The 25,526-nt window shown below is 39.6% G+C and overlaps 2 protein-coding genes across 4 annotated transcripts in view; both read right to left on the bottom strand.

Moving 5' to 3' along the window:
- Positions 1–1,510: 1,510 nt before the first annotated feature.
- On the bottom strand, positions 1,511–5,993 carry SRP19 (signal recognition particle 19). The gene is made up of 5 exons (XM_021524807.2): positions 5,907–5,993; positions 4,871–4,946; positions 3,887–3,958; positions 2,799–2,910; positions 1,511–1,843 (listed from the first exon to the last, which is right to left on the bottom strand). Exons 1-5 carry the CDS (start codon positions 5,951–5,953, stop codon positions 1,710–1,712), a joined length of 441 nt encoding a protein of 146 aa, XP_021380482.1. The 5' UTR covers positions 5,954–5,993; the 3' UTR covers positions 1,511–1,709.
- Positions 5,994–12,526: 6,533 nt separating this feature from the next.
- The window catches only part of APC (APC regulator of Wnt signaling pathway), a 93,938-nt gene continuing 80,938 nt past the window's right edge, over positions 12,527–25,526 (bottom strand). For all 3 annotated transcript variants that reach the window (XM_021524795.3, XM_021524794.2, XM_021524796.2), the window contains exon 16: positions 12,527–25,314. In XM_021524795.3, the coding sequence (XP_021380470.1) occupies positions 18,762–25,314 (6,553 nt within the window). In that variant the 3' untranslated portion in view covers positions 12,527–18,761. The remainder of the gene's footprint in view (positions 25,315–25,526) is intronic.

The following is a 25,526-nucleotide window of genomic DNA, read 5'->3' as shown; positions in this document are numbered from 1 at the left end:
TAAACTTTTGTTTATTGTACAAGAGGATAAAGTTCCTGCAGTGAACATTAAAGACAAGCTGGGGAAAAAGAGACTGAGTTTTTCCTAAGTCAGGCAAAGGTAAACCTATCCCTGGGATTGTTTTTGCTTAGGGACCTGGATGCACATGGTGGGTCCTGTGAAAGGATAGAAAAGTCTGATATGTCTTAAAGGGACTTGATTTTGGGAAAATAAAGCAAATTAATTAAATTAATCACTGTGTAACACTGTGAATTATCACTTCCATGATGGCCCTATGCCCATCACCACACTGGCCACCCCATGATGACTGTCTGCAATACTGGATTTGTGGCTCTGACCCTGCCTCCCTTTTGGTCACACATTAATGAAGAATGAACTTTGATGGAACCATGAGCACAGCAGTGATGGATTCAGAACTGCTTTCCACAGGCAACAGTCCAACACCACAAACTTTCTGTCCTGCCTGAAAACTGGTTCTGACAGATGGAGCCCAGGGTCATGCAGTGAACTCAATGGGCTTTTACAGGGATGGTCCATAATTTAAGGGAATGTTATCTGTGTGTGTTTGTACCAAAAGACAGGAATGTAATGGAGTTTTGGGAAGTGGGACCTGGCATTACAGAAATTATATGGAATAAGGGATGCCTGTTGTGCTGACTTCAGTTGCAATCCAGTGAATTTTCTTCCCAGCAGCTGTTAGTGCTGTATTTTACATTCAGTGTGAGAATAATACTGCTAATACACTGATGTTCTGTTTGTTCCTGAGCAGTCTCATCTTAAACCCAGGACTTTTCAGTGCCTCACACTCTGCCAGTGAGGAGGTGTGGCAAGAAGCCAGGACAGGTGACTCAAGCTGGCCAAAGGGATATTCCATATCACAGATTAGCATGTCCAGTATATAAACAGGAGGAGACTGGCCAGGAGGGGCTGATCACTGCTGGGGGTGGGCTGAGTATCAGCAGGTGGTGAATAATTGCATTGTGCATCACTTATTTTGACTTTTTCCTCTCATTAAAAAAAAATTGTAATGACAATTATATTTTATTATAATCACTGTCACTTGCATTACTGAATTTTATTTAGTTTGTATTACACTGTTCTTACCTATACCCACATCTTTTTCTTTCCTGATTATCCTTCCCTGCATCCCATTGAGGGTGGGGAGTGAGGGAGGGGCTGGATGGTGCTTAGTTGCCACCTGGAGTGAAACCATAACAATTAGGGTGGTCAAAGTCCCCTCCAGCCTGGGCTTGAACACTTCCAGCAATGGGGCATCCACAACTTGTCTGTACAACCTGTACCTTCACTACCCTCATGGTGAATAATTTCTTCCTTATACAAAATAGCATAGAATTAAGACAATTTCTTCTCTATCATAAATAAATGGTTTACTAAGGCAACCAGATTTAAAAAGGTGTATATTTATTTTGGAAAAAAATAATTGTCCCACCCACCCTATTTGCTTATGTTCTTCCACTTCTAATGTGGGTGCTAATGTCAGACAGCCAGGTTATGTGTGAAAAGAGATTTATTGTTACACAGATGCAAGGCAGTTACATGCATTCCAGTTCCAAGAAAAGCAGGCAGTTCTACTCAGCTTCACCTCTTAATTTCTTGCTTGTATCTTCACTTCAAAGTCGCTGCATGGTGTCCACCTGTACTTGCTCTAAGTACAACTATGTGATGCAACACCAACTCCAGACATCAATTTATTTCTTCTTCTTCCCTTTCCCTTTCTTGCCTCCCTCTCCTTGCTGAAGGCTTTGATCACTACCTCCCATCTTCTGAGTTCTTGTTTTCAGTTTGGGAATGGTTTCTGCAGCATACAGCATCACTGATTTACCTAAAATACACAGAGAGATCAATGCATGACTGGTTTGTTAAGAATGGATGTAAAACCTGGGAGATCTGTTTCTGTCCCCTGGTACAGCAAGCAGTTTCTGAAAAATTCTTGGGGGAAAGAAAAAAAATGAAGGACTGATAAATGTCACAGTAGTCTGGAAAAACCATATAACCTGACAATCTCCCAAGTGTCTACATGCTTCCTGCTACTCTTTCCCTCCATCTCCTACTAGTCCAGAACACTGGGGACAGAATAATCAGGCAAAAGGTACATGCATTTTTAGAAAGGCACTACTGCCATCCAGCAGAACTCTGATTTTAAATCATCTCCCTCTGTCAGCACTCTTATGCTACTGTACACCGAGCACTCTTCTTGCTCTTTCATTAAGATATATACTGTTTCTCTTTGACATAGGGATTCATCTTCAGAAAAAAAGCAAAATATGAAATAGACATTTAAGATGAGTAATTTCTATTAGTTAGTTAAGGGCAGTTGCCTCATTGTTAATTTATGAAAATGGCCAGTGGAAAATTCAGTTTAACTCAGTATTGTGTTTTATCAATTTAGCATCCACACTGATGCACAGATGATGTATGTATCCTAAGAAAACAGTGGAATTTAGCTATTTAAGAACTAAACTGTTTTAAATGTCAACAAAGCAGTAAGCCAAAACTGAATACATGCTTTGCTCAATGCAGCAATCACACAATGTTCCCCATAAACCCCTCCAATGACACTGCTGCAGAAGCAGCAGAATCAAAGGCAACAGCATTTTACAAACTTTACTCAATGCTCATAACTTAATTTTATTGACTTATACAAACAATGAGATTTAATGGTAAACTGTAGGGTTTATAATAGTTAAAACTAATTAAGCAGGCTGTTAACATAAAATAAACCAAGTCTTCCTGGTTTATTAACAGGTGGGGTAGCTAAACTCAGGCACTCTACTCACGTGTTGGAAACTGAGGTAAACATGGGTTGCCATCATCTTGTTTGAGCTGGATTCTTACTCTACCTCTGTACTGCACGTCTCTGTTCCACTCTCTGGGATACATCTTGTTTTTCTGTCATACAAAAAGAGAAACGCATTACAACTTGCATTGGAAGACAAAACTGTTTCAGAGGCACTGCTGTGAACAGCTCCTGGCACTGAGCAATTTTGTGAGTAAACTGTTACAGGGACAATTTTATGTCCCCAGTGGTCTGGACCACAGGGTCACAGGTTTTTGTTTTTCTTCACTGCTGCAAACCCTTCTGGACACCTAGGGATAGCAAGTGATAGGGCACAATCACTGCTTTTGGCTAATTATAGCCTTCATTCTTCATGAAACATCACAGATTTCTCAGTACAGATGGTATGCACTGTCCAGACACTTCTGAAAAACAAAGTGATTTTGTACCAAGCTTTTGGGTACTTCTGGATGAGGGTCTATATTCTTCTCAGAAAAAATAACACTGTTCTAAATTAATAATTACTTAAGGAAATGACAGTGTGAAGTTACCTCTCTAGAAATCCAGACTCATTCCCTTAGGAAAAAGTAACCAATAAACTATTTAAAGAGCAACTATGTACTGCAATAAAAAGCTAACACTGTCTGCCTGAAACATAATTCCAAAGGACTATGAAGATTCCAATTATCAGAATCCTGTTTCTATACAAGACTCATTGCCAAAGGTCATTACATTCCATTAAAAATATTCATTTTTAAAACCTTAATTTGCAGAGTTGCAGCTTGTAAAACTAGCTTTTATTCAGATGCACTTTTAAGCATCCAGGAAAGTTTTCTAAGAAGGCTGGTAAAACATAAGTGATTTTTTATAAGCTTTAGAAGTAACATTGTCTGAGAGATCTGAGGTATTCCTGACTTGCATCAGATTTCCAACATTTACACAATGATTATGGTCAGTTATCATACAAAGCAAGCAAAGCTAGTAACAAAACTTCTGAACCACAAGTTATAAAAAATTATATGATGAGAGAATAGAGATGCATAACAAATTTGTGTGGTTTTTGTACGTGGGGACTTTTTTTTTTATTACCTCTAGTAACACATTGAATCCTACTGCTGCACATACATCTTGGATTTCTGTAGATGTGGGGTTTTCAACAGCCTGTTGAAACAATGTGTTAAAATTAATTAATTTTCAACTACAACCTGCCAATAAAGAAACCAGACCAGTATCCCACCCTATACTCAGTAATTAGGAAAAGCTGATGGGGAAAGAAAAGGTACAAATCTAGTGTAGAAGTCATTTGTCAGTGATGCTGTGCTTTAGAAAACATTAAAAAAGAGCTAAGCCATCAGGAAACAGATGAGATAGAATTCACTAGGACAGGGGAGCAAGTTAAAGAATTGCTTAGAAAAAGTAATTTAAGTTAAGAGCTATTATGTGTACAGAGATACCAAAAGGTGTCAATCAGAAACACAAGGACCTTATAGCAAGGACTGAGGGAGGAAAAAAGCGAGGGAGCAGATTCCTCCCATAGGCAGACCTTTGATAGGTGACTTGTATACTCAAGAAAGATTTTATTTAAAAAAAAAAACCCAAACCCTAAGCAGTAAGAAAAGCCCTTTATATTCCCAGAACTATTTGCTAAAATTATTACAAATGAGTGAGATGACAAAAAACTATTTCTGGACATGTCCAAAGCAGCAATAGCTACCATGCCTGTGTATCACATGGACAGGACACAGCATACAGGCTCATAGAGTCAGTCACTAGAACCCAATCGTTACCTGGCTTCTCTTTTCTGAATTGCTTTCAAATTCTGCAAACAGCTGAGGGTATTCAGCTCCTCATTACTTCGCCTGCTTGCTCATGGTGCTGCTCCCTTGAAAGCAAACACTTCAGCTCAGGGCTCTCCTACTAAATTCACATGCAGGCACTAGGTCACCTTCAAATACACTGTTATTTCCAAACCACGGGGGAATGGAAAGATCAGAGAGATTTATTTTCCAGCACTCTACACACTGCTAAACTGCAAAACAAAATGTCCTGTTTCCCTGCCACCCATGAAATTACCTTGTCTATAGGTATCCTTCTTCCTTCTGCTATTGTCTTCTTGTTATTCAAATAAGCTGGATAAATGCAGATGAATCTAAAAAGAGAAAACAGTGAGTTTAAGCAAGGTATATCAGCTCCTTAATGCTTATGCAGTATTTTCCTAGTAAAACAGAAAATAAATGTCATGGTTACAACACAGAAGTTCAGCAGCTTACAACAACCATTTATTTTCCCTAGACTGCTTAGTAGGATGCTGCAAAATCCCACTTTGAGTTATCATGGACATTGCATGACACCATTTTTTGGGGCACTACGTGTACAAGGGTCCCGAGACAAAAACAAAACAAATAAAAACCACGAGGCTGAAATAGAACCTTTTGACCTATTTCTTACAATTTTGAAACATGGAACACATGTCTTTCCCTGAAAAGAATTAACATTTCCCTGAAAAGAATTAACATTAAAGAAGATTTTACTACAGTACAGATCACCCCGGATTTGGGTACATTTATAACAGCTACTGAAACACTGGGCTCTTAGAGAATGGCTTAAGATTTTTCAATAGCATATACACAGGATTTCCAAGCATATACACAGGATTAGCGTGACAGAATCTCAATTATACTAATTAGAGAATTAAAAACCAGCTAGCTGAGACCAAAGGCACGTGGAAGAAGGCCCGCACTGATTTTAATAAGGATCTATGAGAGCATAGGAAAACAGATAAAATGAGTAAAACATCCCAAATCACCTCAACCACTGCTGCTTTCTCCTTCTCTTGGCCAGCAGTGTTCTGCACGCTTTGCTGCTACTGCCTTTATGAGCCACTAGCTCTGTTCTGCCTGGGAACTCCATTCTCCTCACTGACTTCCCAGCCACGCCGGTGTCACCGCCACCCCTCGTCCCGCAGGGATTTCATTTCAACCACCATCATCCCTCGCTCCACAGGGATTTACAGCACCACCCCTTGCTCCGCTCGCGTTTTCTGTTTCGAGAGCCCTGAGTGACACAACACAAGCAAGCCCCGACCCCAGACAAGCCGCTCTCACCGCACCTCTCCTTGTCCGCCGGGGACGCGGCGCCAGCGGCGGCGGCGGCCATGACAGCGGCGCCAGCCCCGCCCCGCGCCACGGCGGCGGGGAGGGCCCGCCCCAGCGGGCTCCGCGGGATTCTATTGGTCAGTGGCGCTGTCTGTCAAAAGCCGCAGCCTGTCAGGAGGCGCTACGTCATCGCCGCGGTCGCGCAGAGCGGCTTCCGCCAGGCTGAGGGAGTGGGGCGGGATGGCGGCGGGAAGGGCGGGAGCGGCGGGGGTACGCGGGGTGCTGTGGCGGACACACACATTCGGTGTGACACACACACACATTCGGTGTGACACACACGCAGCCGGTGTGACACACACACAGCCGGTGTGACACACGCATTCGGTGTGACGCGCACCCGTGCACAATGGGCTGAAGCACGAGCCCAGAGGGCGGCCATGGGCCGCGCGAAGTGTGTCCGGAGCCGCCTGTGGTGCTCTTCACTCACGGAGCTCAAGCGGTGTCGGACTGAAAGAATGTTCTATCTGAGAAACGCCGCGAAATGCTTCGTATTACCACAGCTTCTTGTAAAATTGCATGAGAAAAACAGGCTAAAGGTTAAGGGAAGAACTACGGGGTCACACTGGGTCCTGGCCTGTGTCCCCGAGATCCTGAAAAGCCGCCTGGGAGCGATCCTGCATCCAGCTCTTGGGAGCAGGGCCTGGCCAGGTGACACCCACAGGTCCCTGCCGGCCTCAGCCGTTCATCACCCTGCGAATTTCACACGTATTTTGTGTACTCTTACTCGTCATACAGCAGCAATGTACCAGGACAAAGAATTGATGCTATCTATTCCTTATTTATCTGTGGCGGTGTCTTTTTAAATTTTTCTGCTCCACCAACACATCCAGCTGGCAGCAAAATATGGAAGAGGGAATGCTAAGACCCAGTTTACCACAGTGGTTGTGTCCCAGGGGAGAACTGCAAGTACCAGTCATGAAAACTTGGAAGAGTTAAGAGTTATGGAGAAGCTTCAGAAAGAATCAGGGCGGCACAGATTAAAAACTTATTGTCTCTTCAGGCTTTTGAAAGATGAGTTTTGTTGTCTTCTGTCTTTGCTCTCATTCTGTCAGAATGAATGCACTGTACAGAGTAGTGCAGAAAACACAAACAGCACAACTGTGTGGCATCAGCAGGAGCAAGCAGCTTTTGGAAATGTGACTGCAGCTCTCTGGGACCAGCTCAGCAACTTGGCAGCTCCTCACAAACATGACTCAACAAGGTCCTCAGCTGAAAAACAAGATTATGTAAATTAGGTGTGCCAGTTATGAAGGAAGTGTTTGATGCAATACTTGTCCAGTGCTAAAGACAGGTTTTTTGAGGGCTCTCTCCAGTTTATCATGAAACTGACCGATACAGAGCCAAGTGTAGCTTTCTTGGAGGTAATCCATCTACAGTAATTACTTAGAAATTTTGTTGCTTAGCAACAAAAGGTTCTCATCTTGTTAGCAGTAGCTTGATTTCCTGTGTTTTTCTTTCTTTGCACAGTGTTTTTATTTTAGATCTCCATTACTTGCACATACTTGTCTTTCTATTGAAAGACTTATTGAGATCCCTACCACCAAAATAGTGTCAAGAACTACCATTACCTTGGGAGTTGTCCTGTTGTTGAGGCTGTCACTGCTTAAATCTATGCATCAGCCAACATGGGCAGAAGCTTCTTCTGTCAACTGCTGTCATCTGCTTTTAGCAAGACAGATGTGGGCTGTCAGGAAGGAGAGGGGTGCTAAGTGCATAGTGTGTGCACAGGGTGAATGTGGACAAACCATGCACAATATAGTCATTGTCTCTGTGCAGGCATGAAGTGTGCAGGGCACGTTCATGGTCTGACCATCACATGAAACGTGGTCATCCTACACCTTTTTACTGCCATTTGGCTTGAACTATATGCATTGCCCTTTTCTTCTGGGACACAGAGGTCTGAACCAAACGGATATAAACATAAATCTCTCTCTGCAGGAGAGTGCTCGAGCAAGGCTTGAACTGAAGATCAAATATAATCTTTTAGGAAGTAATGCTAAGAAATATTTATTTGGCATTGCCACAACTTCATATTTTAAAAATAGAAATATAGGCTAAAACTTAATGAAAAATACTAAAATTTACTCCATACTATTCCCTTAGATTTCTACAGTGGTTTTAGTCCCTCAGTTAGATTGTAAAGCAATTTTTGTTGCATCTCCTTGAGAAGAAGTGCTCTGATACTATGTTAAAGGCAGGGAACACAGCTGCAGTTTTTGAGTACTATCATTGCATATTAAGATTGCCCTCAATCAGTCCAGTTAATACAGGACATTGGGAAAGGTTTTGTGTATTTTAATGTTGTTTTATATGGCAGTTGCATGTCATTTTTTTTCTTCAAATTCATGTAGCTTTTAAATACCAACATATTAATGGCTTATCTTGGAAAACAATATTTAAATTTAGTGTTGCAAAAGATACATAACGTGACAGCATTTGTGAAATAGAAAGGGTATGAAGACAAAAATTTATTTTCCACATCTTTTTCAGATGGAAAAATTTTTAAATTGTCAGAAACGGAGTTTGTGAAATTACAGACTGAATCAACATGGCAAACATAACTGACCACACAGGGGAAGCATGGGGTTTTTTTTCTGCAGATCTTGTTATTACTTACCAATCTCCTTTATAGGTGCTAGAATTCACAATATCTTGGAACTAGGATGCCTAAAATGAAGCAGTGAGTAGAGACATGTCAGTTTAATCCCCATCATCATTGTAGAATGACTTTACTGAGTATATGGCATTCAATCACTGAATTTGTTCTAGTGGCATAAGAAATACATTTCAAAGTTGAATTCTGCATATTTTCAGCCTGAGGAATTCAGAGACAGAAGCAGGTCACAAAGCATTCCAGCTCCGGCACACTGTAGCTGTGTTTCCCAAGTATCTGCTGATCCTGGACTCAGACATGGAACGGAGCACTCAACACCTGACAGGTTTTAAACAATTTAAAGTAGTATGAAGAGAAGGTACAATTGCTGGTGAGGACAGGACTTGTACACAACTGCAGCAAAACATCAAGACCACAGATTGGTCTTGATGGAGAGTAGTAGCAGGGATCCTGGTCTTGGAAAGCTTTGTAGAACTTGCTGAGGTTATTCCTGTATCTGTGGCCACTGCAGTGCTAGGAAAGGGGTAGGAAATGAAAATTACACTATGAAACCCTAAAGCTGAGAATTCTGTCTCTGTAGACACTGTCACCAGCAAGTCAGGTTCCTGACTGAGACTCTATTTTTACTATTAATGGTGTTGGGGGAAAAAAAAAAAACAAAAAACAAAAAACAAACAAAAAAAAATCCCCAACAAAACCTAAAGAACTCCCTCAGTCCTCAAAGAAAACCCTTCCCAAACAAAACAACCCAGCAACAAATGCCCTTTAAAAATATAAAATAGCAATTCAAAGTGGTTGTGATAGATTGCTGCAATTCACCTGGGGTAAATGCAAATACCCTAACTGGAAGTGGGAGCTCAAGAAAGCGGAGATGATTTGAGGTGACACAGTTGTTTGTGACACAGTGTTTTACTGGGAGTGTCAAATACACCTTATTCAGACCTTGTATCCATGTTCAGTTTCTTCTTACTTGAGGCTACACTCCATAGTCTAAACATGCTAAAAATACCTATGTAATAACGGGACTAGTGAAGTTATTCAGGAGAGGACCCATTTTCACCTGGATTGGTGGAACAGCTCTGTAGTGGATTGCAGATAAAACACAGAACAGGGATGTAGAGGAAAATTTTGATTTGTTCAATGATCACTGAAGGGAAGGGGCAACATGGAAAGGATTTACTTCACAGTTTTTGGAAATGAGAATTCCAGAAGGATATTTTTAAGTAATAAGGGCTGGGGGAAAAAACTACAAAACTTTCATTGTGAAAAATGATTCATGAATTATGACTCAAGTTGGAAGTAACAGGCTGGTCTGTCCAACACTGAATTTTCAACAGCATAGAGAGAAAATTATGCTTTCATTTAGTTTCATTTTGCTGGTACTTACTTACCATGAGACGTCAATATGCAGAATTAACCACTAATTGCCACTTTTACAGGACTGTATGCTCCATTTTCCCAGAGCAAGGGGTGTCGCTACCCATGGCAGAGTTTCAACCCAGAACTAGATGATTTCTAAGGTCCCACTCTACTCAAGCCATTCTGTGATTCTGTGATTTTAAATCCATAGAGTACCTTTCAGTTGTACTGATTCAGAATCCTGTCTGCTACAGAAGTGTTATCAGAAGAGGCACTGTCTCGTGCCCATACAGGGAACACCAACAAAACATTCTTTATGAATCAGCAGAAGCACCACTTCTGTTCATCTCAACGGCAGGGGACTATAAAAGTCAATATCTTATTTAAGGAGTGTGGGATGTTCTAAAGCCACGTTTCAATCTGTGTAAGAGCTGCACCACCAAGAGTAGCTGACAAGTGGCCTTGAAATAACCAGCCTGACTTGTACAGTGTTTGGAGCTAAAAGTCTTTTGGATTATGTCACCTAACCTGAAGCCTTGACTTGTAAAGATTAATGTACGAAGTACAGCAAACAACATATACAGTGTTTCACTAAGATCCTGAGGAGAATGCTGGGCACATTGTGAAGATGCTATCCAAATCCCTATTAGTTGGCCACAATGGAACTGGCAAAATGGAAAACCATAGATTTCTACACATCTCTCATTCCTTCTGATTGCAAAGACTGTATCTCTTAAGTACAGAGCTCAGTTTTACACCCATTCTTTGTCCTTCTGTTTTAGCTTTGTAAAGCAGCTGACAGCTGTGTAAATTCACACAGCTGTGTAGAGTCAGCTTCCAAGATTAAAAGAAACCATCAGTCATCTGTGTGTGATACAGTAATACAGTATTTGTTCTGAATTCACAGCTTTCACTTCAGCTAAATATTCACTTCTAACAAGTCCAAACGATTTATGTTCTGGTTTTGGCTGGGATAGTTAATTTTCTTTCTAGTAAGTAGTATAGTAGTACTGTGTTTTGAATTTAGTATGAGAATGTTGAAAATGCACTGATGTTTTTGTTGCTAAAGTAAGTTTCTCATGCCCTGCCAGGAAGAGAACTGAGAGGTACAAGTTGAGGGGGGACATGTAAAACAACCAAAGGGTTATTTCCAGACCTTATGGCATCATGCTGAGGATACCTGTGGAGAAAGTGAGCTGCAGGCTCATGCTCAGATATTGCCTAGGAATAAGTCAGCAAGTGGTAAGCAACTATATTGTGACTCAATTGTTTTGTGTATTCTCTATGATTTATTATTATTTTCTCCCTTTTCTGTTTATTCAATTGTCTTTATCTAAATCTACAGTTTTCTCATTTTTACTCTTCTGATTGTCTCTCCCATCCCACAGGAGGAGAGTGAGTGGCTGGGTAGTGCTTGATGGGCAACTGTGGTTAAACAATGATACTTAAAACACTTGAAGTGTCAAATAATCCATCACAGGTGTGCAGCTGCTCAGTATAGCAGGAAAAAAAAGGATGCCAACTCCTTTTCATCACCCAATGGAATAACTACTACAAAAATACTACTACAAAATAAAAAGTACTACTACAAAAATAATAAAAATTGGGAGTTTTCTTATAACTCATATAATGGCTTAACTCTTACATCTATTTATGTGTTCTTCCACGGTTACTTTCAGTGTGAATGTATGCCATCTCAGACCTTAGCAACAGTCAGGTAAGGTGCACAAGCCCTTCCTTGCTACCAGTGTACTTTTTGTACAGAGGACTGTTAAGAGAAAAAAGGGCAGAATTAGGCTTAGCCTACCTTCATTTGTATTTACTATAATAATCACTGTCTCCTTGTTTTCATGATCCCTACTTATTTTAAATGGCAGGTTATAATTATAATGCTCTTAAAAATTATTATTTTTAATAAAACATTTAAATTTTTAGCAAGACAATATTCTTTTCTGCATATAAACCAAGACTTAAGTGCACGTTTTTCTAGAACTCAATATGAAAAAGTGTTACAACTATTAGAAAACAAGGAACCTTAGTAATCATCAACAATGCCCTTTTTTTAGTTTAAATACTTTTGTCAAAGTCTAAACTGAATAGGGGACTGAAAAATACATATGTAAATATAAGCGTATGTGTGTGTGTTGGGAATTAATCAACTTGGGTCCCTTAATAGTTTAATCAGGGACTAAAGAATTCATTCATTACAGGAAAGAAAGACTTTAGTAATTAATAGTCTCTGCTATGCTTATAAGTAATAATGAAATAAGCCTTGTGAAACTATTTTAAGTAATAGAGGCATTATGAAATTATTTATAGTGTCAGAAGTAGATTTTGGTTTGTGCAGCTCCTTCTAAGGTGAAACATGGAAGAGAACAGAGGTAAACCAGGTTTTCAAGCTTCTTTTTTCCACTTATCTGAAATGCGAATATCACTAAAATGAAAATGCATGGGGCTTTTTTTGAGCATTTGTTCTGATATACTGAATTACTGAAGTGTCTTAACAACAAATTCCTTTTTAAATGAAGTAATGTTTCTAATACAGTGGACAGACACCTAACTTTCAGTAATAGCCAAGAAAACAATTCCAGTCTGACAAGGTGCAATCAGGAGGAAATTTTATGTAACACTGCAAGTAATAAATAAATTATGCATAGCAAGACTAAATTCAGAATAAGTATACTGTGAAACAAAATACATTAGAATAATTGAAGAAAGAATTAATTACAGAGTTAGGATATAAACAGTAATGCATCTCAGGCAGAAGCGAACAACAAAATTGAAGGAAAGATAATTGTGGGCTAAGTTTGTTCAAGAGAAACAACACTTACAGGTGGGCAAATTCATCTGATCTCACAGGATGACAGTTTACTTGGCAGAGAACCAGCACAAGCTTTTACATATTAGATCCCTCCAGAAAGGATGGCATTAGATATACTGTTTCTATGTATGGCTTGAGCTCTAGACAGAAGTGCATTTTACTGAGTGAACTAGCTCCCTCTACATCTTCCCGATACTCTAATTGCAATTCTACAGCCACTCAAGCAAAGGATGTTTTCACAAACAGCAAAATTCAAATAATTTCTTTAAATCTTGAAGTGGCAGAAATTCACTAATACATAAGCCTGTAACTGTGCGGAAATTTCTTAAGAAAGGTAATTTGTAAAACTACTAGGGAGGCATTCCCCAATCTTGGAGTAAGTAAACAGCACATCTGGTAAACTGAAACTTCACAGCAGAAAATTCATCTTGGCATCACAAGTTAATTGACACCTGCATTAATTATGTTGTGAACTCTTAAAGCACCACACCAAATTCCCTTGCACTTCCAATATGTAACCAAACACAACACGTAAGCAGTTAACTTACCATTCTGACTAAAAACTCAACCTTAGCTACGTAACATTCTCTATAAACACACTTACAGATACAAACTGTTATTCTGCATATAGGGAACTATGATGCAGGAATCTTATTTCTACATGTGATCTGAAATGAAATTAAAAAGTGGGCATCTCTTCTGGTTAAATGTCAAAGTGCAAAGGAGATGGCTGTGGAACCAGAGAGTGAATACACTTGGGTAATTTGGTATCAAAAGGTCTTCGGAGTTTTAAACATGTGGAGAAAGTCATGCTTTACGTTAACTGACACTTCACTTCTGATTCACAGCTTCATCCAAATCACACATCTCATCAAGAACAAAGCTGTCACACAGATGGATCCAACTTTGCAAGGCATTACAGTAGATGTTGGAAGTTATATTTAGGTGGAAGTCTACACATGATTTTTAGTGATGCTCTTATGGCTGTTTGTACTATTTCACAAAAGCTAGATGGGAAGGACATTTGGGAGGCATCTAGTAACTGCAGTAACTGTACAACTTCTTTGTACAGAGTCCACCTAAACATTTTCCAGATCATCCCTACAATACTGCCCTCATTAAAAAAGGGAGATATTACCTCTTCCTCTTCAAGCCTCTTCTAGGAAAGCAATAGTTGCAATAAATCTCTTCACTGGAAGGATTTACTGCATTGAATGTAATACTGTAAATCTAAAAATTGTCTCCCAGAAGTTTACATGTGGTAGACTTTTTTTTTTTTTGGGGGGGGGGCGGGGGGGTATTTTTGAAGAAATTTATATTTTCCGCACCCATATACTGATGTAATACTTCTGAAGTTAGTTGTCAGATTTCCAGGATTAAGGATGTACCCAAATATAAGGTATTTAAATGCAAAGCACTAGAATCCATTAGACAAAAATTCAGTTAAAAAGAAAAAACAAAACCAAAACAAAACCCCCCCGAACAAAAAAATAATAAAACAAAACAAAAAAACCCCAACCAAACAAAACAACAAAAAAACCACCCCAACTTCAATTTGCTTTTGCTGTGTCAAAATGAGTGAAGGTCTGAAACTTGGCACATAGGCTTAAAATTCCCTGTAATGGCTCAATCCAATGACCTCCTATAAAGTAAACTATCCCAAACTCTTTCAACCACCCCTAGCTGTTTTATTTACTTTTTTGCTTGCTCAGGTGGCACTCATCCAATTATGCACTGACCAAATTCAGCATATCCAAGCAACACTAATCCTCTAACCCCATCAGGGGAGCAGGTCAGAGGTGAGCAAGTCCACTGAAAGGTCATGTAAGAGCCAGGATTCATAGAAAAGTATGGAATGGAGAAGAAAACATCTTTGAACAGCACATGCCATTTTTTCAGTTCTAGAAATAGTATGGATCGTTATCCTTAAAGGAAGCTAACACAGTCATCTTTCTTGGTAAAATCAACTTCTATTAAGAGGATCAAGGGAATGGACAGCTATGAAGTACTCCAAAGCAGACATCAAATAATTCAGTTTCCAGGTTATCAGGCAAAGATTATGCAGTTTTGTGGTCTACTGGTATACTTCAAAATAATGCCTCATGAATTTTCGCATAAGCTGTTTTCTCTCTGGTACAGCTTATGTAATTTACTGAGGAAGAAAGGAAAGTACATCCCTAGGACAACATGACTCACTTGGAAACTGTCCCTTTTATCTCCCTCCTCCTTTACCAAAGACACTGCAGACAACTTCCCTAAAGCCATCAAAGGTATTTGTCTTTGTTGAAGAATACTGCAGCTTACTGATATTTATAGCATAAACTATACTTGTATTCTGCAGCCAAATCCTGCTTGAAACAATATTCAAGTCTCATCAGGATACCATGGCAAGTCTTTCAATTTTTAAGCTGTCATATCTGACAGAGCTGTATTATCTTTAATCTTTCAGGAGAAAATACTCTCGATAGAGAACTGCACATGAAAAATAGAAATAGATTAATTCCCCTTTTAAAGACTGCAATATTTAGTCAGAAGAGCTTACACAGAAATTGAGCAGTAACTTTAACTGTGGCACACTGCCAAGAAACTAAAATGGAAGCACATTTTAAAAACCGAACTAATTACAAATTGCGGGGAGGTCAGATCTCTGCTTTTCACATCAAGAGGACAAAGCTAGAAGATAGTCTGAAATAAGCTTTATGAGTTATTTTTCAGTATAAACTGATTTTTAAGTATAAGTTTGGTATGCACAAGATATGATAAGCTAATTCAAGGACAAATAAAGGTCTAAGCGTAAGTCACAAAAAATTCTACCAAAATTGGTAGAAAGAAAGGCAGTGCATCCCAGAAGAACAGTAAATTGAGTCTTGGTTTCCTTAGCTCCTTGCTATTCTTTGTTTTGCCTTGACATAAATAATCTGTTACCTGCTGTGGCAACTTCATACAAATAAAACCAAGGAACAAGACGTTATCTTTAGCAGCATAAATCAAATCTGACTATTGTGACTCTGTCACCATTAAAAAAATCCAAGACCAAATATACTTATTGCAACCATTTTTTGTATCTTTGATTTTATATTTCTGGGATGTTTTTTAGTTAAGCTTAAAGAATATAACTTTATATCCCCATCATAAATCAAACATCATGGATGTCTTTAAATATTCTGAAAGGCTCTTAGTGGATACTAAGTATTTTAGATAAAGAATCAGAGAAATGTAGATCTGGAAGAGATTTCAAAAGATCACTCATCTCTGCACACAGACAATATGAAATATACAGTCCATCCCTATGAGATGTTTCATAAACCTCTTCTTAAAACTTCTATAATGGAAATTTAACAACTCCCATGGGAAGCATATTTTAGTGTATCACTACCCTTATAGTTGGAAAGTTTCTCTAGCTTGTCTTTGCTACAAATATAGGTTTACTTCAGTGGATACAAAGAGAAATTTTCCAATTATAATGATCATGAAGTATCCCCAAGTCTGTATCAAGAAGCCACTATAATTTTCAAAGACATTCTGGTGTTTGATACGCATACAATTACTTGTTATTTCATGTTATCTTCTGATTAAAAAACTGATTTCAGTAATTTTTCACTAACAGAACTGAAACCAGAATTTCTTTTCTGAGACTGAGTTTACTTTCAATTCTTTAATGACAGGACAAATATGTAATGCCGGTGTTAAACAACTATTCTAGATTATGTTGTATATTTTTGTATTAGTTATTAAAAGCCCAGCTCAAAATAATGATTTTAAAAAAATCAACACATTTACAACAAAAGTGGTCTTTCATTTAAAACTCAAGGATGGAGTTCCATATTCTACTCCAGCAGGAAGTCCTGACTTTAAACATGTGATATAATCTGTTTCTATCTCACCTTTAAAAGGACACTAAATATTCATTCATATTATAAGTTTAATGAAGATGCTGTATGCAAAATATTTCAAATGCTAACACAAGGAGTGCTGCTTCTTAAGAGGGTCATGAGGTGATACAGGAACATGGCATGTCTCTAAGAAAATCTGACAAGAAGCTAAGAACAAAAGAGCAACCTTATAAGATACCACTTCTGCCAAACAGGTATTTTTGGTACAGGCTTTTATATAAATTGACTTCTGTCTGCTGATAGTGCCTTGATTGTGTTCCTAAATCAGTGCATGATTTATAATGAATTCAACTGATTCATTTCAGTATCAGAAGTACAAAAGCCACAGAAGTGATACACTCTGCAACTGTGTTAAAGCTAAAATAAAGGTAAATTGCTCTATTTCAGGGCTTCCTGAAGTCAGGGCATTCTGACATATCAGTTATTTAGAAAGCTACCTTTAGAACAATCCAGTTGAGATACAACAAAACTGATATACCATTTAATTTCATGGTATGTTTAAACATGCACAGAATGGTTAATGTTCTGTTCTCTCACGTTACTACTTTGAAGTAATCCTCATCTAAATTCAGAGTATATTTATATTTTTAAAGCACAAATCTGTTTTTTTTCAGCACTGTTCTAGTACAATCTATATTTGCATTTAAAAGGCTTGAGGCAGCAAATGTCATGTTTTGCATAAAATTCTTTTTCTACTATGGTAACAAATTCCTTGCTGCCATGGGATTCTTGCGATATTTTTCCCTTCATAATTTTTTAAAAAATAAATAAATGAAAAAAAAAAACCCACAGAGCGCAAACAGAAGCAAAATTTCATCTTATAGTCACTATTTCACATTCTACATTATATCCCCAACCAAAAAATGTTTTGTTTTACAAATATTATTTGTATAGATACAATATTGTTTCAGGCTTGCAGTCGTGAGAACAAGTATACTGCATGGCTACTGGAAATACCCTGCCTTTAGCCTTGCACCTGAGATGTGTGAAACTGTTTCAATTACAAATATATTACAGAAGACCTAGGGCCTGATCCTGCAAATATTAAAAGCATCTTACAACAGCCATTTGCCAGTGATAAGAAAGAATAGATATTGGAGGTGCAGAATTATCCCAAATCAGGCCTTAAGTGTTAAGTGCATACAACCACATTATATGGTGACATCTCAAAGTAAAATCCTGTATTTTTATGTAATGTAGAAGTAACACACACAACTTACATATCATAATAATTTATTCTGAAATGTTAATTTTAGTCTCTATTGAGACATCACCCACGTCTCATTAATAAAAGAGCAGCCATCTCACCTCAAATACCAGAATATACAACAAGTTACAGCATAGCAAAAAAATTCTACCTACTTTAAGATAAAATCTAATTCAGGTAAAATAATTTTGTTCAAGGTTTTACAGTTACACAGTTGTTTTTTGTTTTTTTTTCTTTTTCAGAGCACAAAGAAAGTGTAAATTGTTACACCATAACTATCTATGCACATTATGTGACCACAGAAATGTTAATCATTACTTCATAAAATGAACCATCAGTTCCATTCATGCAGAAAAGCAGGCTAGGAAAGCTTGTTCAGCGGAAACCATATTACTGTGAATTTCACAGCCACATGATTAATTATTGGGTTAGATGAACTCACAAATACTAAACATGAGTATATTTTTTTGCATAAATAATACCAATTCTTCCCTGATGTAGTTTAGTTGGTCTGTAATCTAGAAATTATTGGTAAAGCAATATGACTTCATCATGTCTATTGTGCTATTTCATGATTTCAATGACAAGAAATATTCAAAGGATAATGGGATGAGATGCATGTTAAACATGGGAATACATGTTAAACATACTGTACAAATACACTTGCTTTAGCAATTTTATTCCGAACTGTCAATCAGATATTCCTGCAAAATATCACCAGTGGAGACAAAGAATACTATTAAATATGGCTTCCAGAACAAGGACCATCTAACAAGAATCAATGCTATTTACAACAAATAAAACAAAAACAAACAAAAAAATCAATCCCCATTTTTTTTTTGTTTCATTTGAAACAAAGTTTCTAAGTAGCTGCTGTATATAATACATCAGTTTTATTTTATTTTTTTGTTGCACTTAAACAGAAGTTACCAGGTAAGAGCCAGAGTGACGTTTAGGGCTTTGTGTTCCACTGGAGTCAGTGTTTTCAGACTTGGTGTCACGTTTCTTGGTGTTATTCACCGGGGTTGGTATCTGTGAGGGCCGAGCAGAACTATTGTCCACGCTGCTCTTCCTGCGGCTTGGGTTGTAGTTGAAAGGCGTCACCCTTGCGGCCACAGCACCGATGGGGGAGCTATGCTTGCTTGAGCTACTGGAACTGAATGGAGTACGCTCATTAACAGTACTTTCGTTAATTTCTGGTGCAGGAACGGGATTATTCTGCAGAGGCTTTGTTTCAGTGCCTTTCTTGTCTGGACTGTCTATCTGAAAGAAAGAGTTCAGACGGTTTTCTAAGCCAACGGTACGAACAGGAACACCTCCACTCCCTGGGGTTTGCTTTTCTTGAATCTCTTTAGGATCTTTACCATTCACACCCCCTTTCTCTGAAATACTGTCAATAACAGGGGGAGTATTTCCAGTTGGGGACCTTCCAGATCGAGGGTTGTTAATTGGGCAATCCTCTATCCTCACCCACACATCCTCTGTCTTAGAGACAGCTGGAGCCATCTGATAGATGAGGGTTTTGGAATCAGAGCCATTTGTGGCACCCGAAGAAGAATGCTGAGGATCATTCATTATCTGAGGAATTTCATTTTCTTTTATTTTTCTCCAAGTACCTTTTGCTGGTGCTTGGCTTTCTTTACTTTGCTTGTGTCCAGGGAGAGAACCTCCATGCTGCTTCTCATCTTCACTTTTTGCCTTTTCACTGGATTCTGAAGAAGCTGACAGGATTGAGGAGGAACTTCCAGTTCTTCGCCAAGTGCTTACACGAGGAAGTGATGAGGAATGCTTGCTGTGCTCGCGCTTCCATGTTCCTGATCTGTTGATCAGCAGCCTAGATGGACTCTCAGAATGGGAACGAGCTATGTCATGACGCTTTGCTGGTCTTCCATCGTATTCTACAGTAGGGCTCTGAGTAGGAGCTAATTTTCGCCAACCACTACTCTGGGCAGGTGAATGAGTGGATAAAGACATATCAGGAAGAGAAGGACTTAAAACTGGGGTCTGCAGTTGGGACCTTGTGGGAGAATCTGGCCTGGAAGGTGACAGAGATTCAAATGATGCTGACTCTTCTAATTTCCGTCTCAGAGTTGGGCTCGGAGCCTCTTTAATAAAAGTTGACTGACGAACGAGAACAGGTCTCTCAGATCTGTCAGATTCACTTCCACTAGACTTCGTGGATGGCATTCTGGACAGATCAGTCTTTTTGTTTGATCCACTGGTGCTGAGAGTTTGGTTTAACCCCTTTGAGGCTGACTCACTTCGTGGAATGCTGCTGGTACTCTTAGGTAAGGCAGTTTGCTTTGTAAGGTTTTGCTGGCTCATCTGCCTGCCTGGTGGTGTGTATGACATTCTACCTGAACTTGAGGATTTAGTTGAAGCCGTGCTAGGAGATGATGTTCTTGGCAACTGTGACAGTTTGTTGGGGGGACTGATACCATTTCTTCCTGGGGAAATGGAATTTCGTCCAGGAGATTGCAGAGGCCTACTTAATGGCTGCTGTTGAGGTCTAGAAGGAGTGGAGTCTCTAGATCCTGATCTAGAAGGTCCTTTACTTGATCCACTCTGGTTCAACCCTGATGGCTGCCTAGTCACAGGAGCTGGTTCAGGTTTCACTGATGATTTGGCTCCTCTTGGAGAACTAGTCAAACTTTGGCCTTCACTGGGACTTTTGGAGTTCATGTTTTTGAGTGGGGGTCCTTTTTTGGAAACAGGACTAGTACTTGAAGAACTATTTCGAAGTCCTGGAATATGGATCATTGTTCTACCACGTGAAATTGAAGGCACACTTGTCTGTTGTGGTTGCTTCAAACTTGAAACTTCTGAATTAGAGCGTGCTTTTCCTGTGATCATACTCTTATATACTTTCTTCCCTCCTTTGATTCCCCTACTTTCTGATTCTACTTTTTTAGACTCCAGTGTACTCTTCTCTCCTGGCTTAATAATTCTTGGACCTTTATTACTAGTGAAAGGTTTTTCTTCTTGGTCTGGGGTAAGATGAAATGGTGACCCTAGAGAAATACCAGATTTTAATGAAAGGATAGAGTCAGAGTCTGATGAAGCTTGTCTAGATAGTGATGCAGCAGCTGCAGCTTGATGCAAGCTACTAACTATAGAATTTGCACCTTCTTGTATAGCTTTCCAGTCAAAGTTTTCTGAATCAGGTGAAAAACCATGTTCTGAATCTGGCCTCTGTATCTCTCTTAAATCCAGTGTTAAATCTTCAGCCAGTATACCACCTGTGTTTCTGGAATTATTTTTTTCACCATCACTCTTCATTCTTGAGGGCTTTTTCTTTTTAGGCATAGCAGAACTAATGCATTCCTGCAGAAGATCATCTTCTGAGTCAATACTAAGTGAACTCAGAGAGCTGTTTCTAGAGAAGCACACAGGAGTATCTTCAACATGAAATGATTTAGGTGCATAACCAGAAGTCTGTGGTCTGTTGGATTCCACCTGTGGCTCAGGAGCCTCGGGACATTTTGCAGGTTCCCCTTCTTTGTTGTTATTATTTTCTTGATCAATATCACTGAGTGAGCTAAGAGATGAATTGCGAGAAAAACAAACAGGTGTGTTTTCAATAGCAAAGTTCTGCATTTTCTCATCTGTAGCTGCTCCTCTGTCTGGAATATCTTTAGTTGACTGAGAGAAAGTTTTTGTCTGGCTTCTGCCCACTGGGTGTTTTTGACAAACTTGTGTCCTGTTACTTGGTTGCTGATTTGAAGACTGCTCTGCATTAGAGCACTCTTTACTTTCAATTTCCTTTCCTTCTTTTCCTTTTCTTAATTCTGCCTTCTCCCTTGAAAGGTCAACATCATCATCATCAAAATCTAAAGAACTCAGGGAATCGTTCCGTGAAAAACAGTAAGGAGTTCCCTCAATAGGTGTATAATGATGAGGGGAATCAAATGCAAAGCTTCCTCTTACACGCTCTTCGTTATTTGGCAATTTGTCATGAAACTCTCTTGAATTATTTTTAAGGTTCTGTTTCTTTGCATCTCTGTTTTCTGGATAGCCTCTTTCATTACTAGCATTGCTTTTGGATTCTATGCTTTTTCGCACACGTGCTCTGTATTCACTGTTTTGGGAAACAGGCTTCACTGGTGATGTTGGCTTCTTTTTCTCACCTTCTGGTTGGTTTTTACTACTTGGAGATGAAGATGCTTGTTGAATTTGATCCATTATCTTCTTCACTCTGAAAGGTTTGTGACTTTTTCCTTTTGGCATAGCTGAGTTAATGCACTCAGCCAAAATATCACCCTCTTCTGTTTTGTCGTCATCCAGGCCAAGGGGAGTCACAGTTGAGCTTTTTGCTCTCTGAGAATCATCAGTACTTCTGCCTTCAGTAGGAATGGTGTCCCGTTTTTCAAACTCCCCTGACTCTGCTCCCACGCCCACATTGTCTGCATTGGCCAGCTCACTCGGGGGGGATTCTATTGTCAGGTCACTCAGAGATGTAGCTGTTGAAAAATTTATCGGTGTACCCTCAACACAATATACCCGTGGCATATCATCTCCTGGTGTAAAAGTCACGTGCTTTTGTGATTGCAATCTGCTTTGTGAAGGCAAAAGTTTGTAAACTGGCAACTGGCTGGGCTTTCTGGCTACAGGAGGAGGTATTTTTGGAGCAGATGCTTGAGAAGGCTTTTTGGCTTTACGTGAAGACTTTGTTGGCATTGCAGAAATAATACATGCTTCCAGTATTTCAATATCGTCATCAGAATCATCCAGAATGTCTTTTTCTGCTTCAGGTGGCTTCTCTGGTTTCTTCTCTTGGTTATCCTTTGTATCATCTGACTGTTCAGGTTCTGCTTCGTTACCATGCTCGTTTTCATGAACTGGAGGCATAATTCTTAACTCCGCATCCTTCTGTATAAATGGCTCATCAAGGCTCAGAGCACTCAGGCTAGAAGAGCAAGAAAACCCATCTGGTGTGCTTTCTGTGGCAAAATGCAATAGTGTATCAGCATCTGGCAGTACCTGTACTCTTTGAACAGCTGCATTTACAGCTGCCTGTCTAGGACCAGGCTCTCTCTTCTCTGTAGTGGTTGCTTTTCCTTTAGGTCCCTCTCTTTTTACTTGAACTCCTTGAGCAGGTGGTGGTGTTTTACTTCTGCTTGGAGGCATTGTTTGTCCAGGGCTGTCTGGAAGGTCACTGGGACTTATAATACCACTTACTATTCCACTGCAAGGCTCACTTTGAACTGAACTAGCAATTGAACGGCTTTCAAAACTATCCAGGGAACTTACAGAAGTACATCTGCTGAACATGAGTGGTGTTTCCTGTACATAATGTTCTGGTGGGCTTTTAGGAGTTTGGGCACCACTCTTTGAGGGAGATTTGGCACCTGAAGAAAATTCAACAGCTTTATGTCTTGAGGAATCAGAAGGAGACAAGCTAGAAGTCTGAAGTCTAGTGGATTTTGTTCTGATGTGTTGTGCTGTTGACGTGATTTCACTTGCTGCACCTTCTGTAGGTAGAGCCCCACTGTTCTCCTTCAGTTCTGCAATCTGCAGTGTGTTATTGGTATCGGTGCCACGTGTGGATTGATCACGTCCTATTTCATCTTCAGCTGAGGACAAAGATGACAAAGAGCTACACCTTGAAAAACATATCGGGGTATCTTCCACGCAGTAAGTTTGTATAGTTTCCTGATTAATAGAGGGAGCCTTACAGGAGGTGTTCTTCTGTGCATGACCACTTCTGCTCTGTGCAGAGCTTGGGTGAAGCTGGTTCTGCCTCTTTGAACCAGATGAGGGGGCTGATGTGCTCCCACTGCTTGGGGGAATATGGTCAGTTTTATTGAGTGGCACTGAAGAAGTCTTTGGAAAAGTAAAAGATGGCTTCTGAGAAGGTGCTGGAACTTCTGTTGAATACTTTAAACTATAATCAATAGGCTGATCAACATGATGTTCCTCTTCATTGTACTTCATGCTGTAATTAGTTGGCCTGTCTTCCTCTTCATGTTGCTCCTCCTCAGAATAACGTTCACTGTAGTTGGTTGGCTTATCATCATCATAATCATCAACCTGGCACAAGGACTGGTTTACTTTCTGATTCATTCCAAGAGTTGGGCCTACTCTGTTCTGATCTGAGCCACTGGATCCTCTTGATCTAAAGGAAGAAACACACTCCTGCTGTCCAAAAGGTGTCTGATATTTCATGTGTTTATCCTCCCCACTTTCAGTATACACAGGGTAGGCTGCATTTTGGTTCCTTGACTGTCTTTGCTCATTTTGTTTCATTTCATCATCTATTATATGCTTAGGCCTTGCCCATCTTTCATTCTGGGACGGACTTTGCCTTCCAGAATTTAACTGCTCATCTGAGTATTTAAGACTATAATTAATAGGAGTGTCTAGTTCCTCATCATTGTCATCCATGTGATTTGCACTATGAATCTTGTGTGCCAAGTCAGCTGGATATTGGCCGTAACTACAGAATTTACTTTCATCATCTTCAGAGTAAGACTCAATGGAAGGTTTCATTTGGCCTCTTTTACCATAGCCATCACTGCTGCTGACACTATTTAAACTATCATTTGAAGCTCTTTTGTATTCCATTTTTGTATATGGCACAGGACATGTCCTGTTTGAGTTCTCGGATTTTGGAAAGTATGTATTTGAGTGAGTATGGGCAGAAGCTGATCTCCTCTGGCCATTTCTGTCTTCTGTCAAACAGTGTATTTCAGAAGTGGAACCAGAACTTCTGTCTTCCTGTGGAATGTGCATGCTTGTTACTTCTTCCATAACTTTGGCAATCTGAGCTGCAGCTGTAGAAATCTGCATTCCTATTCTCTTAGAGGAATTCCCAGTACTCTCTGCAGCTTGATGATAGGTATTTAAACCTACTGTTCGATCCCTTTCAACACTCCTGTCTTTCTCAGATCGAGAATTTTCTGTGTTTCCTCTACTGGAGGAGCCAGGCAATACTGTAGTATTTACATATGGTGAGAGCACAGTCATATTGCCAGCATTAAAGCTCTCTGACCTGCACACCCCATCGTCGTGGCGGCTGGCATCCAGGACATACTCACTGTATATATTTTGCTTATGTCTCTGCTTATTGCGGTGAGATGCTTTGGGGCTTAAGTTATCAATGTTATCAAAAGTCTCTGATAAATGCTGAGCATCTAATTCTGCTTCCAGCGCCTTTTGCTTTCTGACATGGAGGGACGGGAGGCTTGATCCTGGAGACATAATGTTGGCATCTTTGTACTTTGCTGGCCTGTTTGCCATGAGGTTCCGTAGAGCTGCGGCACTGCCCATGGCTATCATTTTGTGTTTTGAGTGAATCAGGTTTTTCAGCATGCTCACGGCTCCCATGTCCCACAGTGCCTCCTGATCCTTTGCATTTCGAGCAGAGAGATTCCACAGGGTCCCACATGCGTTACTGACTATTGTCAAACTGTGTGACTTCAAGTGTTGCAACAAGGTTTGTAAGCAGCTGTTCTCTCGCAAGATTTGCCTGGTGTTAAGTAATTGGAAACAAACATCTGTAAGTGGCATTTCAAAAGGGTAAGAGACAAAAGCAAAAAATAAATCTATTATTCTAGAAATTAATTTTGCTCTTAGAAAGGATAATTAAGAATTCTCCTGTGCAAATAACTTGTATATCCACTAGCTTTTATCTGAATGTCAACCAAATCCCATTACAAATATGAATAGCTAGCTTTTAGT

Source organism: Lonchura striata, chromosome Z, assembly GCF_046129695.1.
Source record: "Lonchura striata isolate bLonStr1 chromosome Z, bLonStr1.mat, whole genome shotgun sequence".
NCBI classification, from domain to species: domain Eukaryota; kingdom Metazoa; phylum Chordata; class Aves; order Passeriformes; family Estrildidae; genus Lonchura; species Lonchura striata.
This window is presented reverse-complemented; position numbering and strand designations above follow the sequence as displayed.

What these genes read in the sequence shown, in the direction of transcription:
- SRP19 (XM_021524807.2), bottom strand. Translation starts at nt 5,953, where the DNA reads ATGGCCGCCGCCGCCGCTGGCGCCGCGTCCCCGGCGGACAAGGAGAG. An exon ending in GATTCAATGTGTTACTAGAG is followed by an intron (nt 2,911 to 3,886) that starts GTAATAAAAAAA and finishes TTTGTATGACAG; the next exon opens with AAAAACAAGATGTATCCCAG. An exon ending in TTTACCTCAGTTTCCAACAC is followed by an intron (nt 1,844 to 2,798) that starts GTGAGTAGAGTG and finishes TGTGTATTTTAG; the next exon opens with GTAAATCAGTGATGCTGTAT.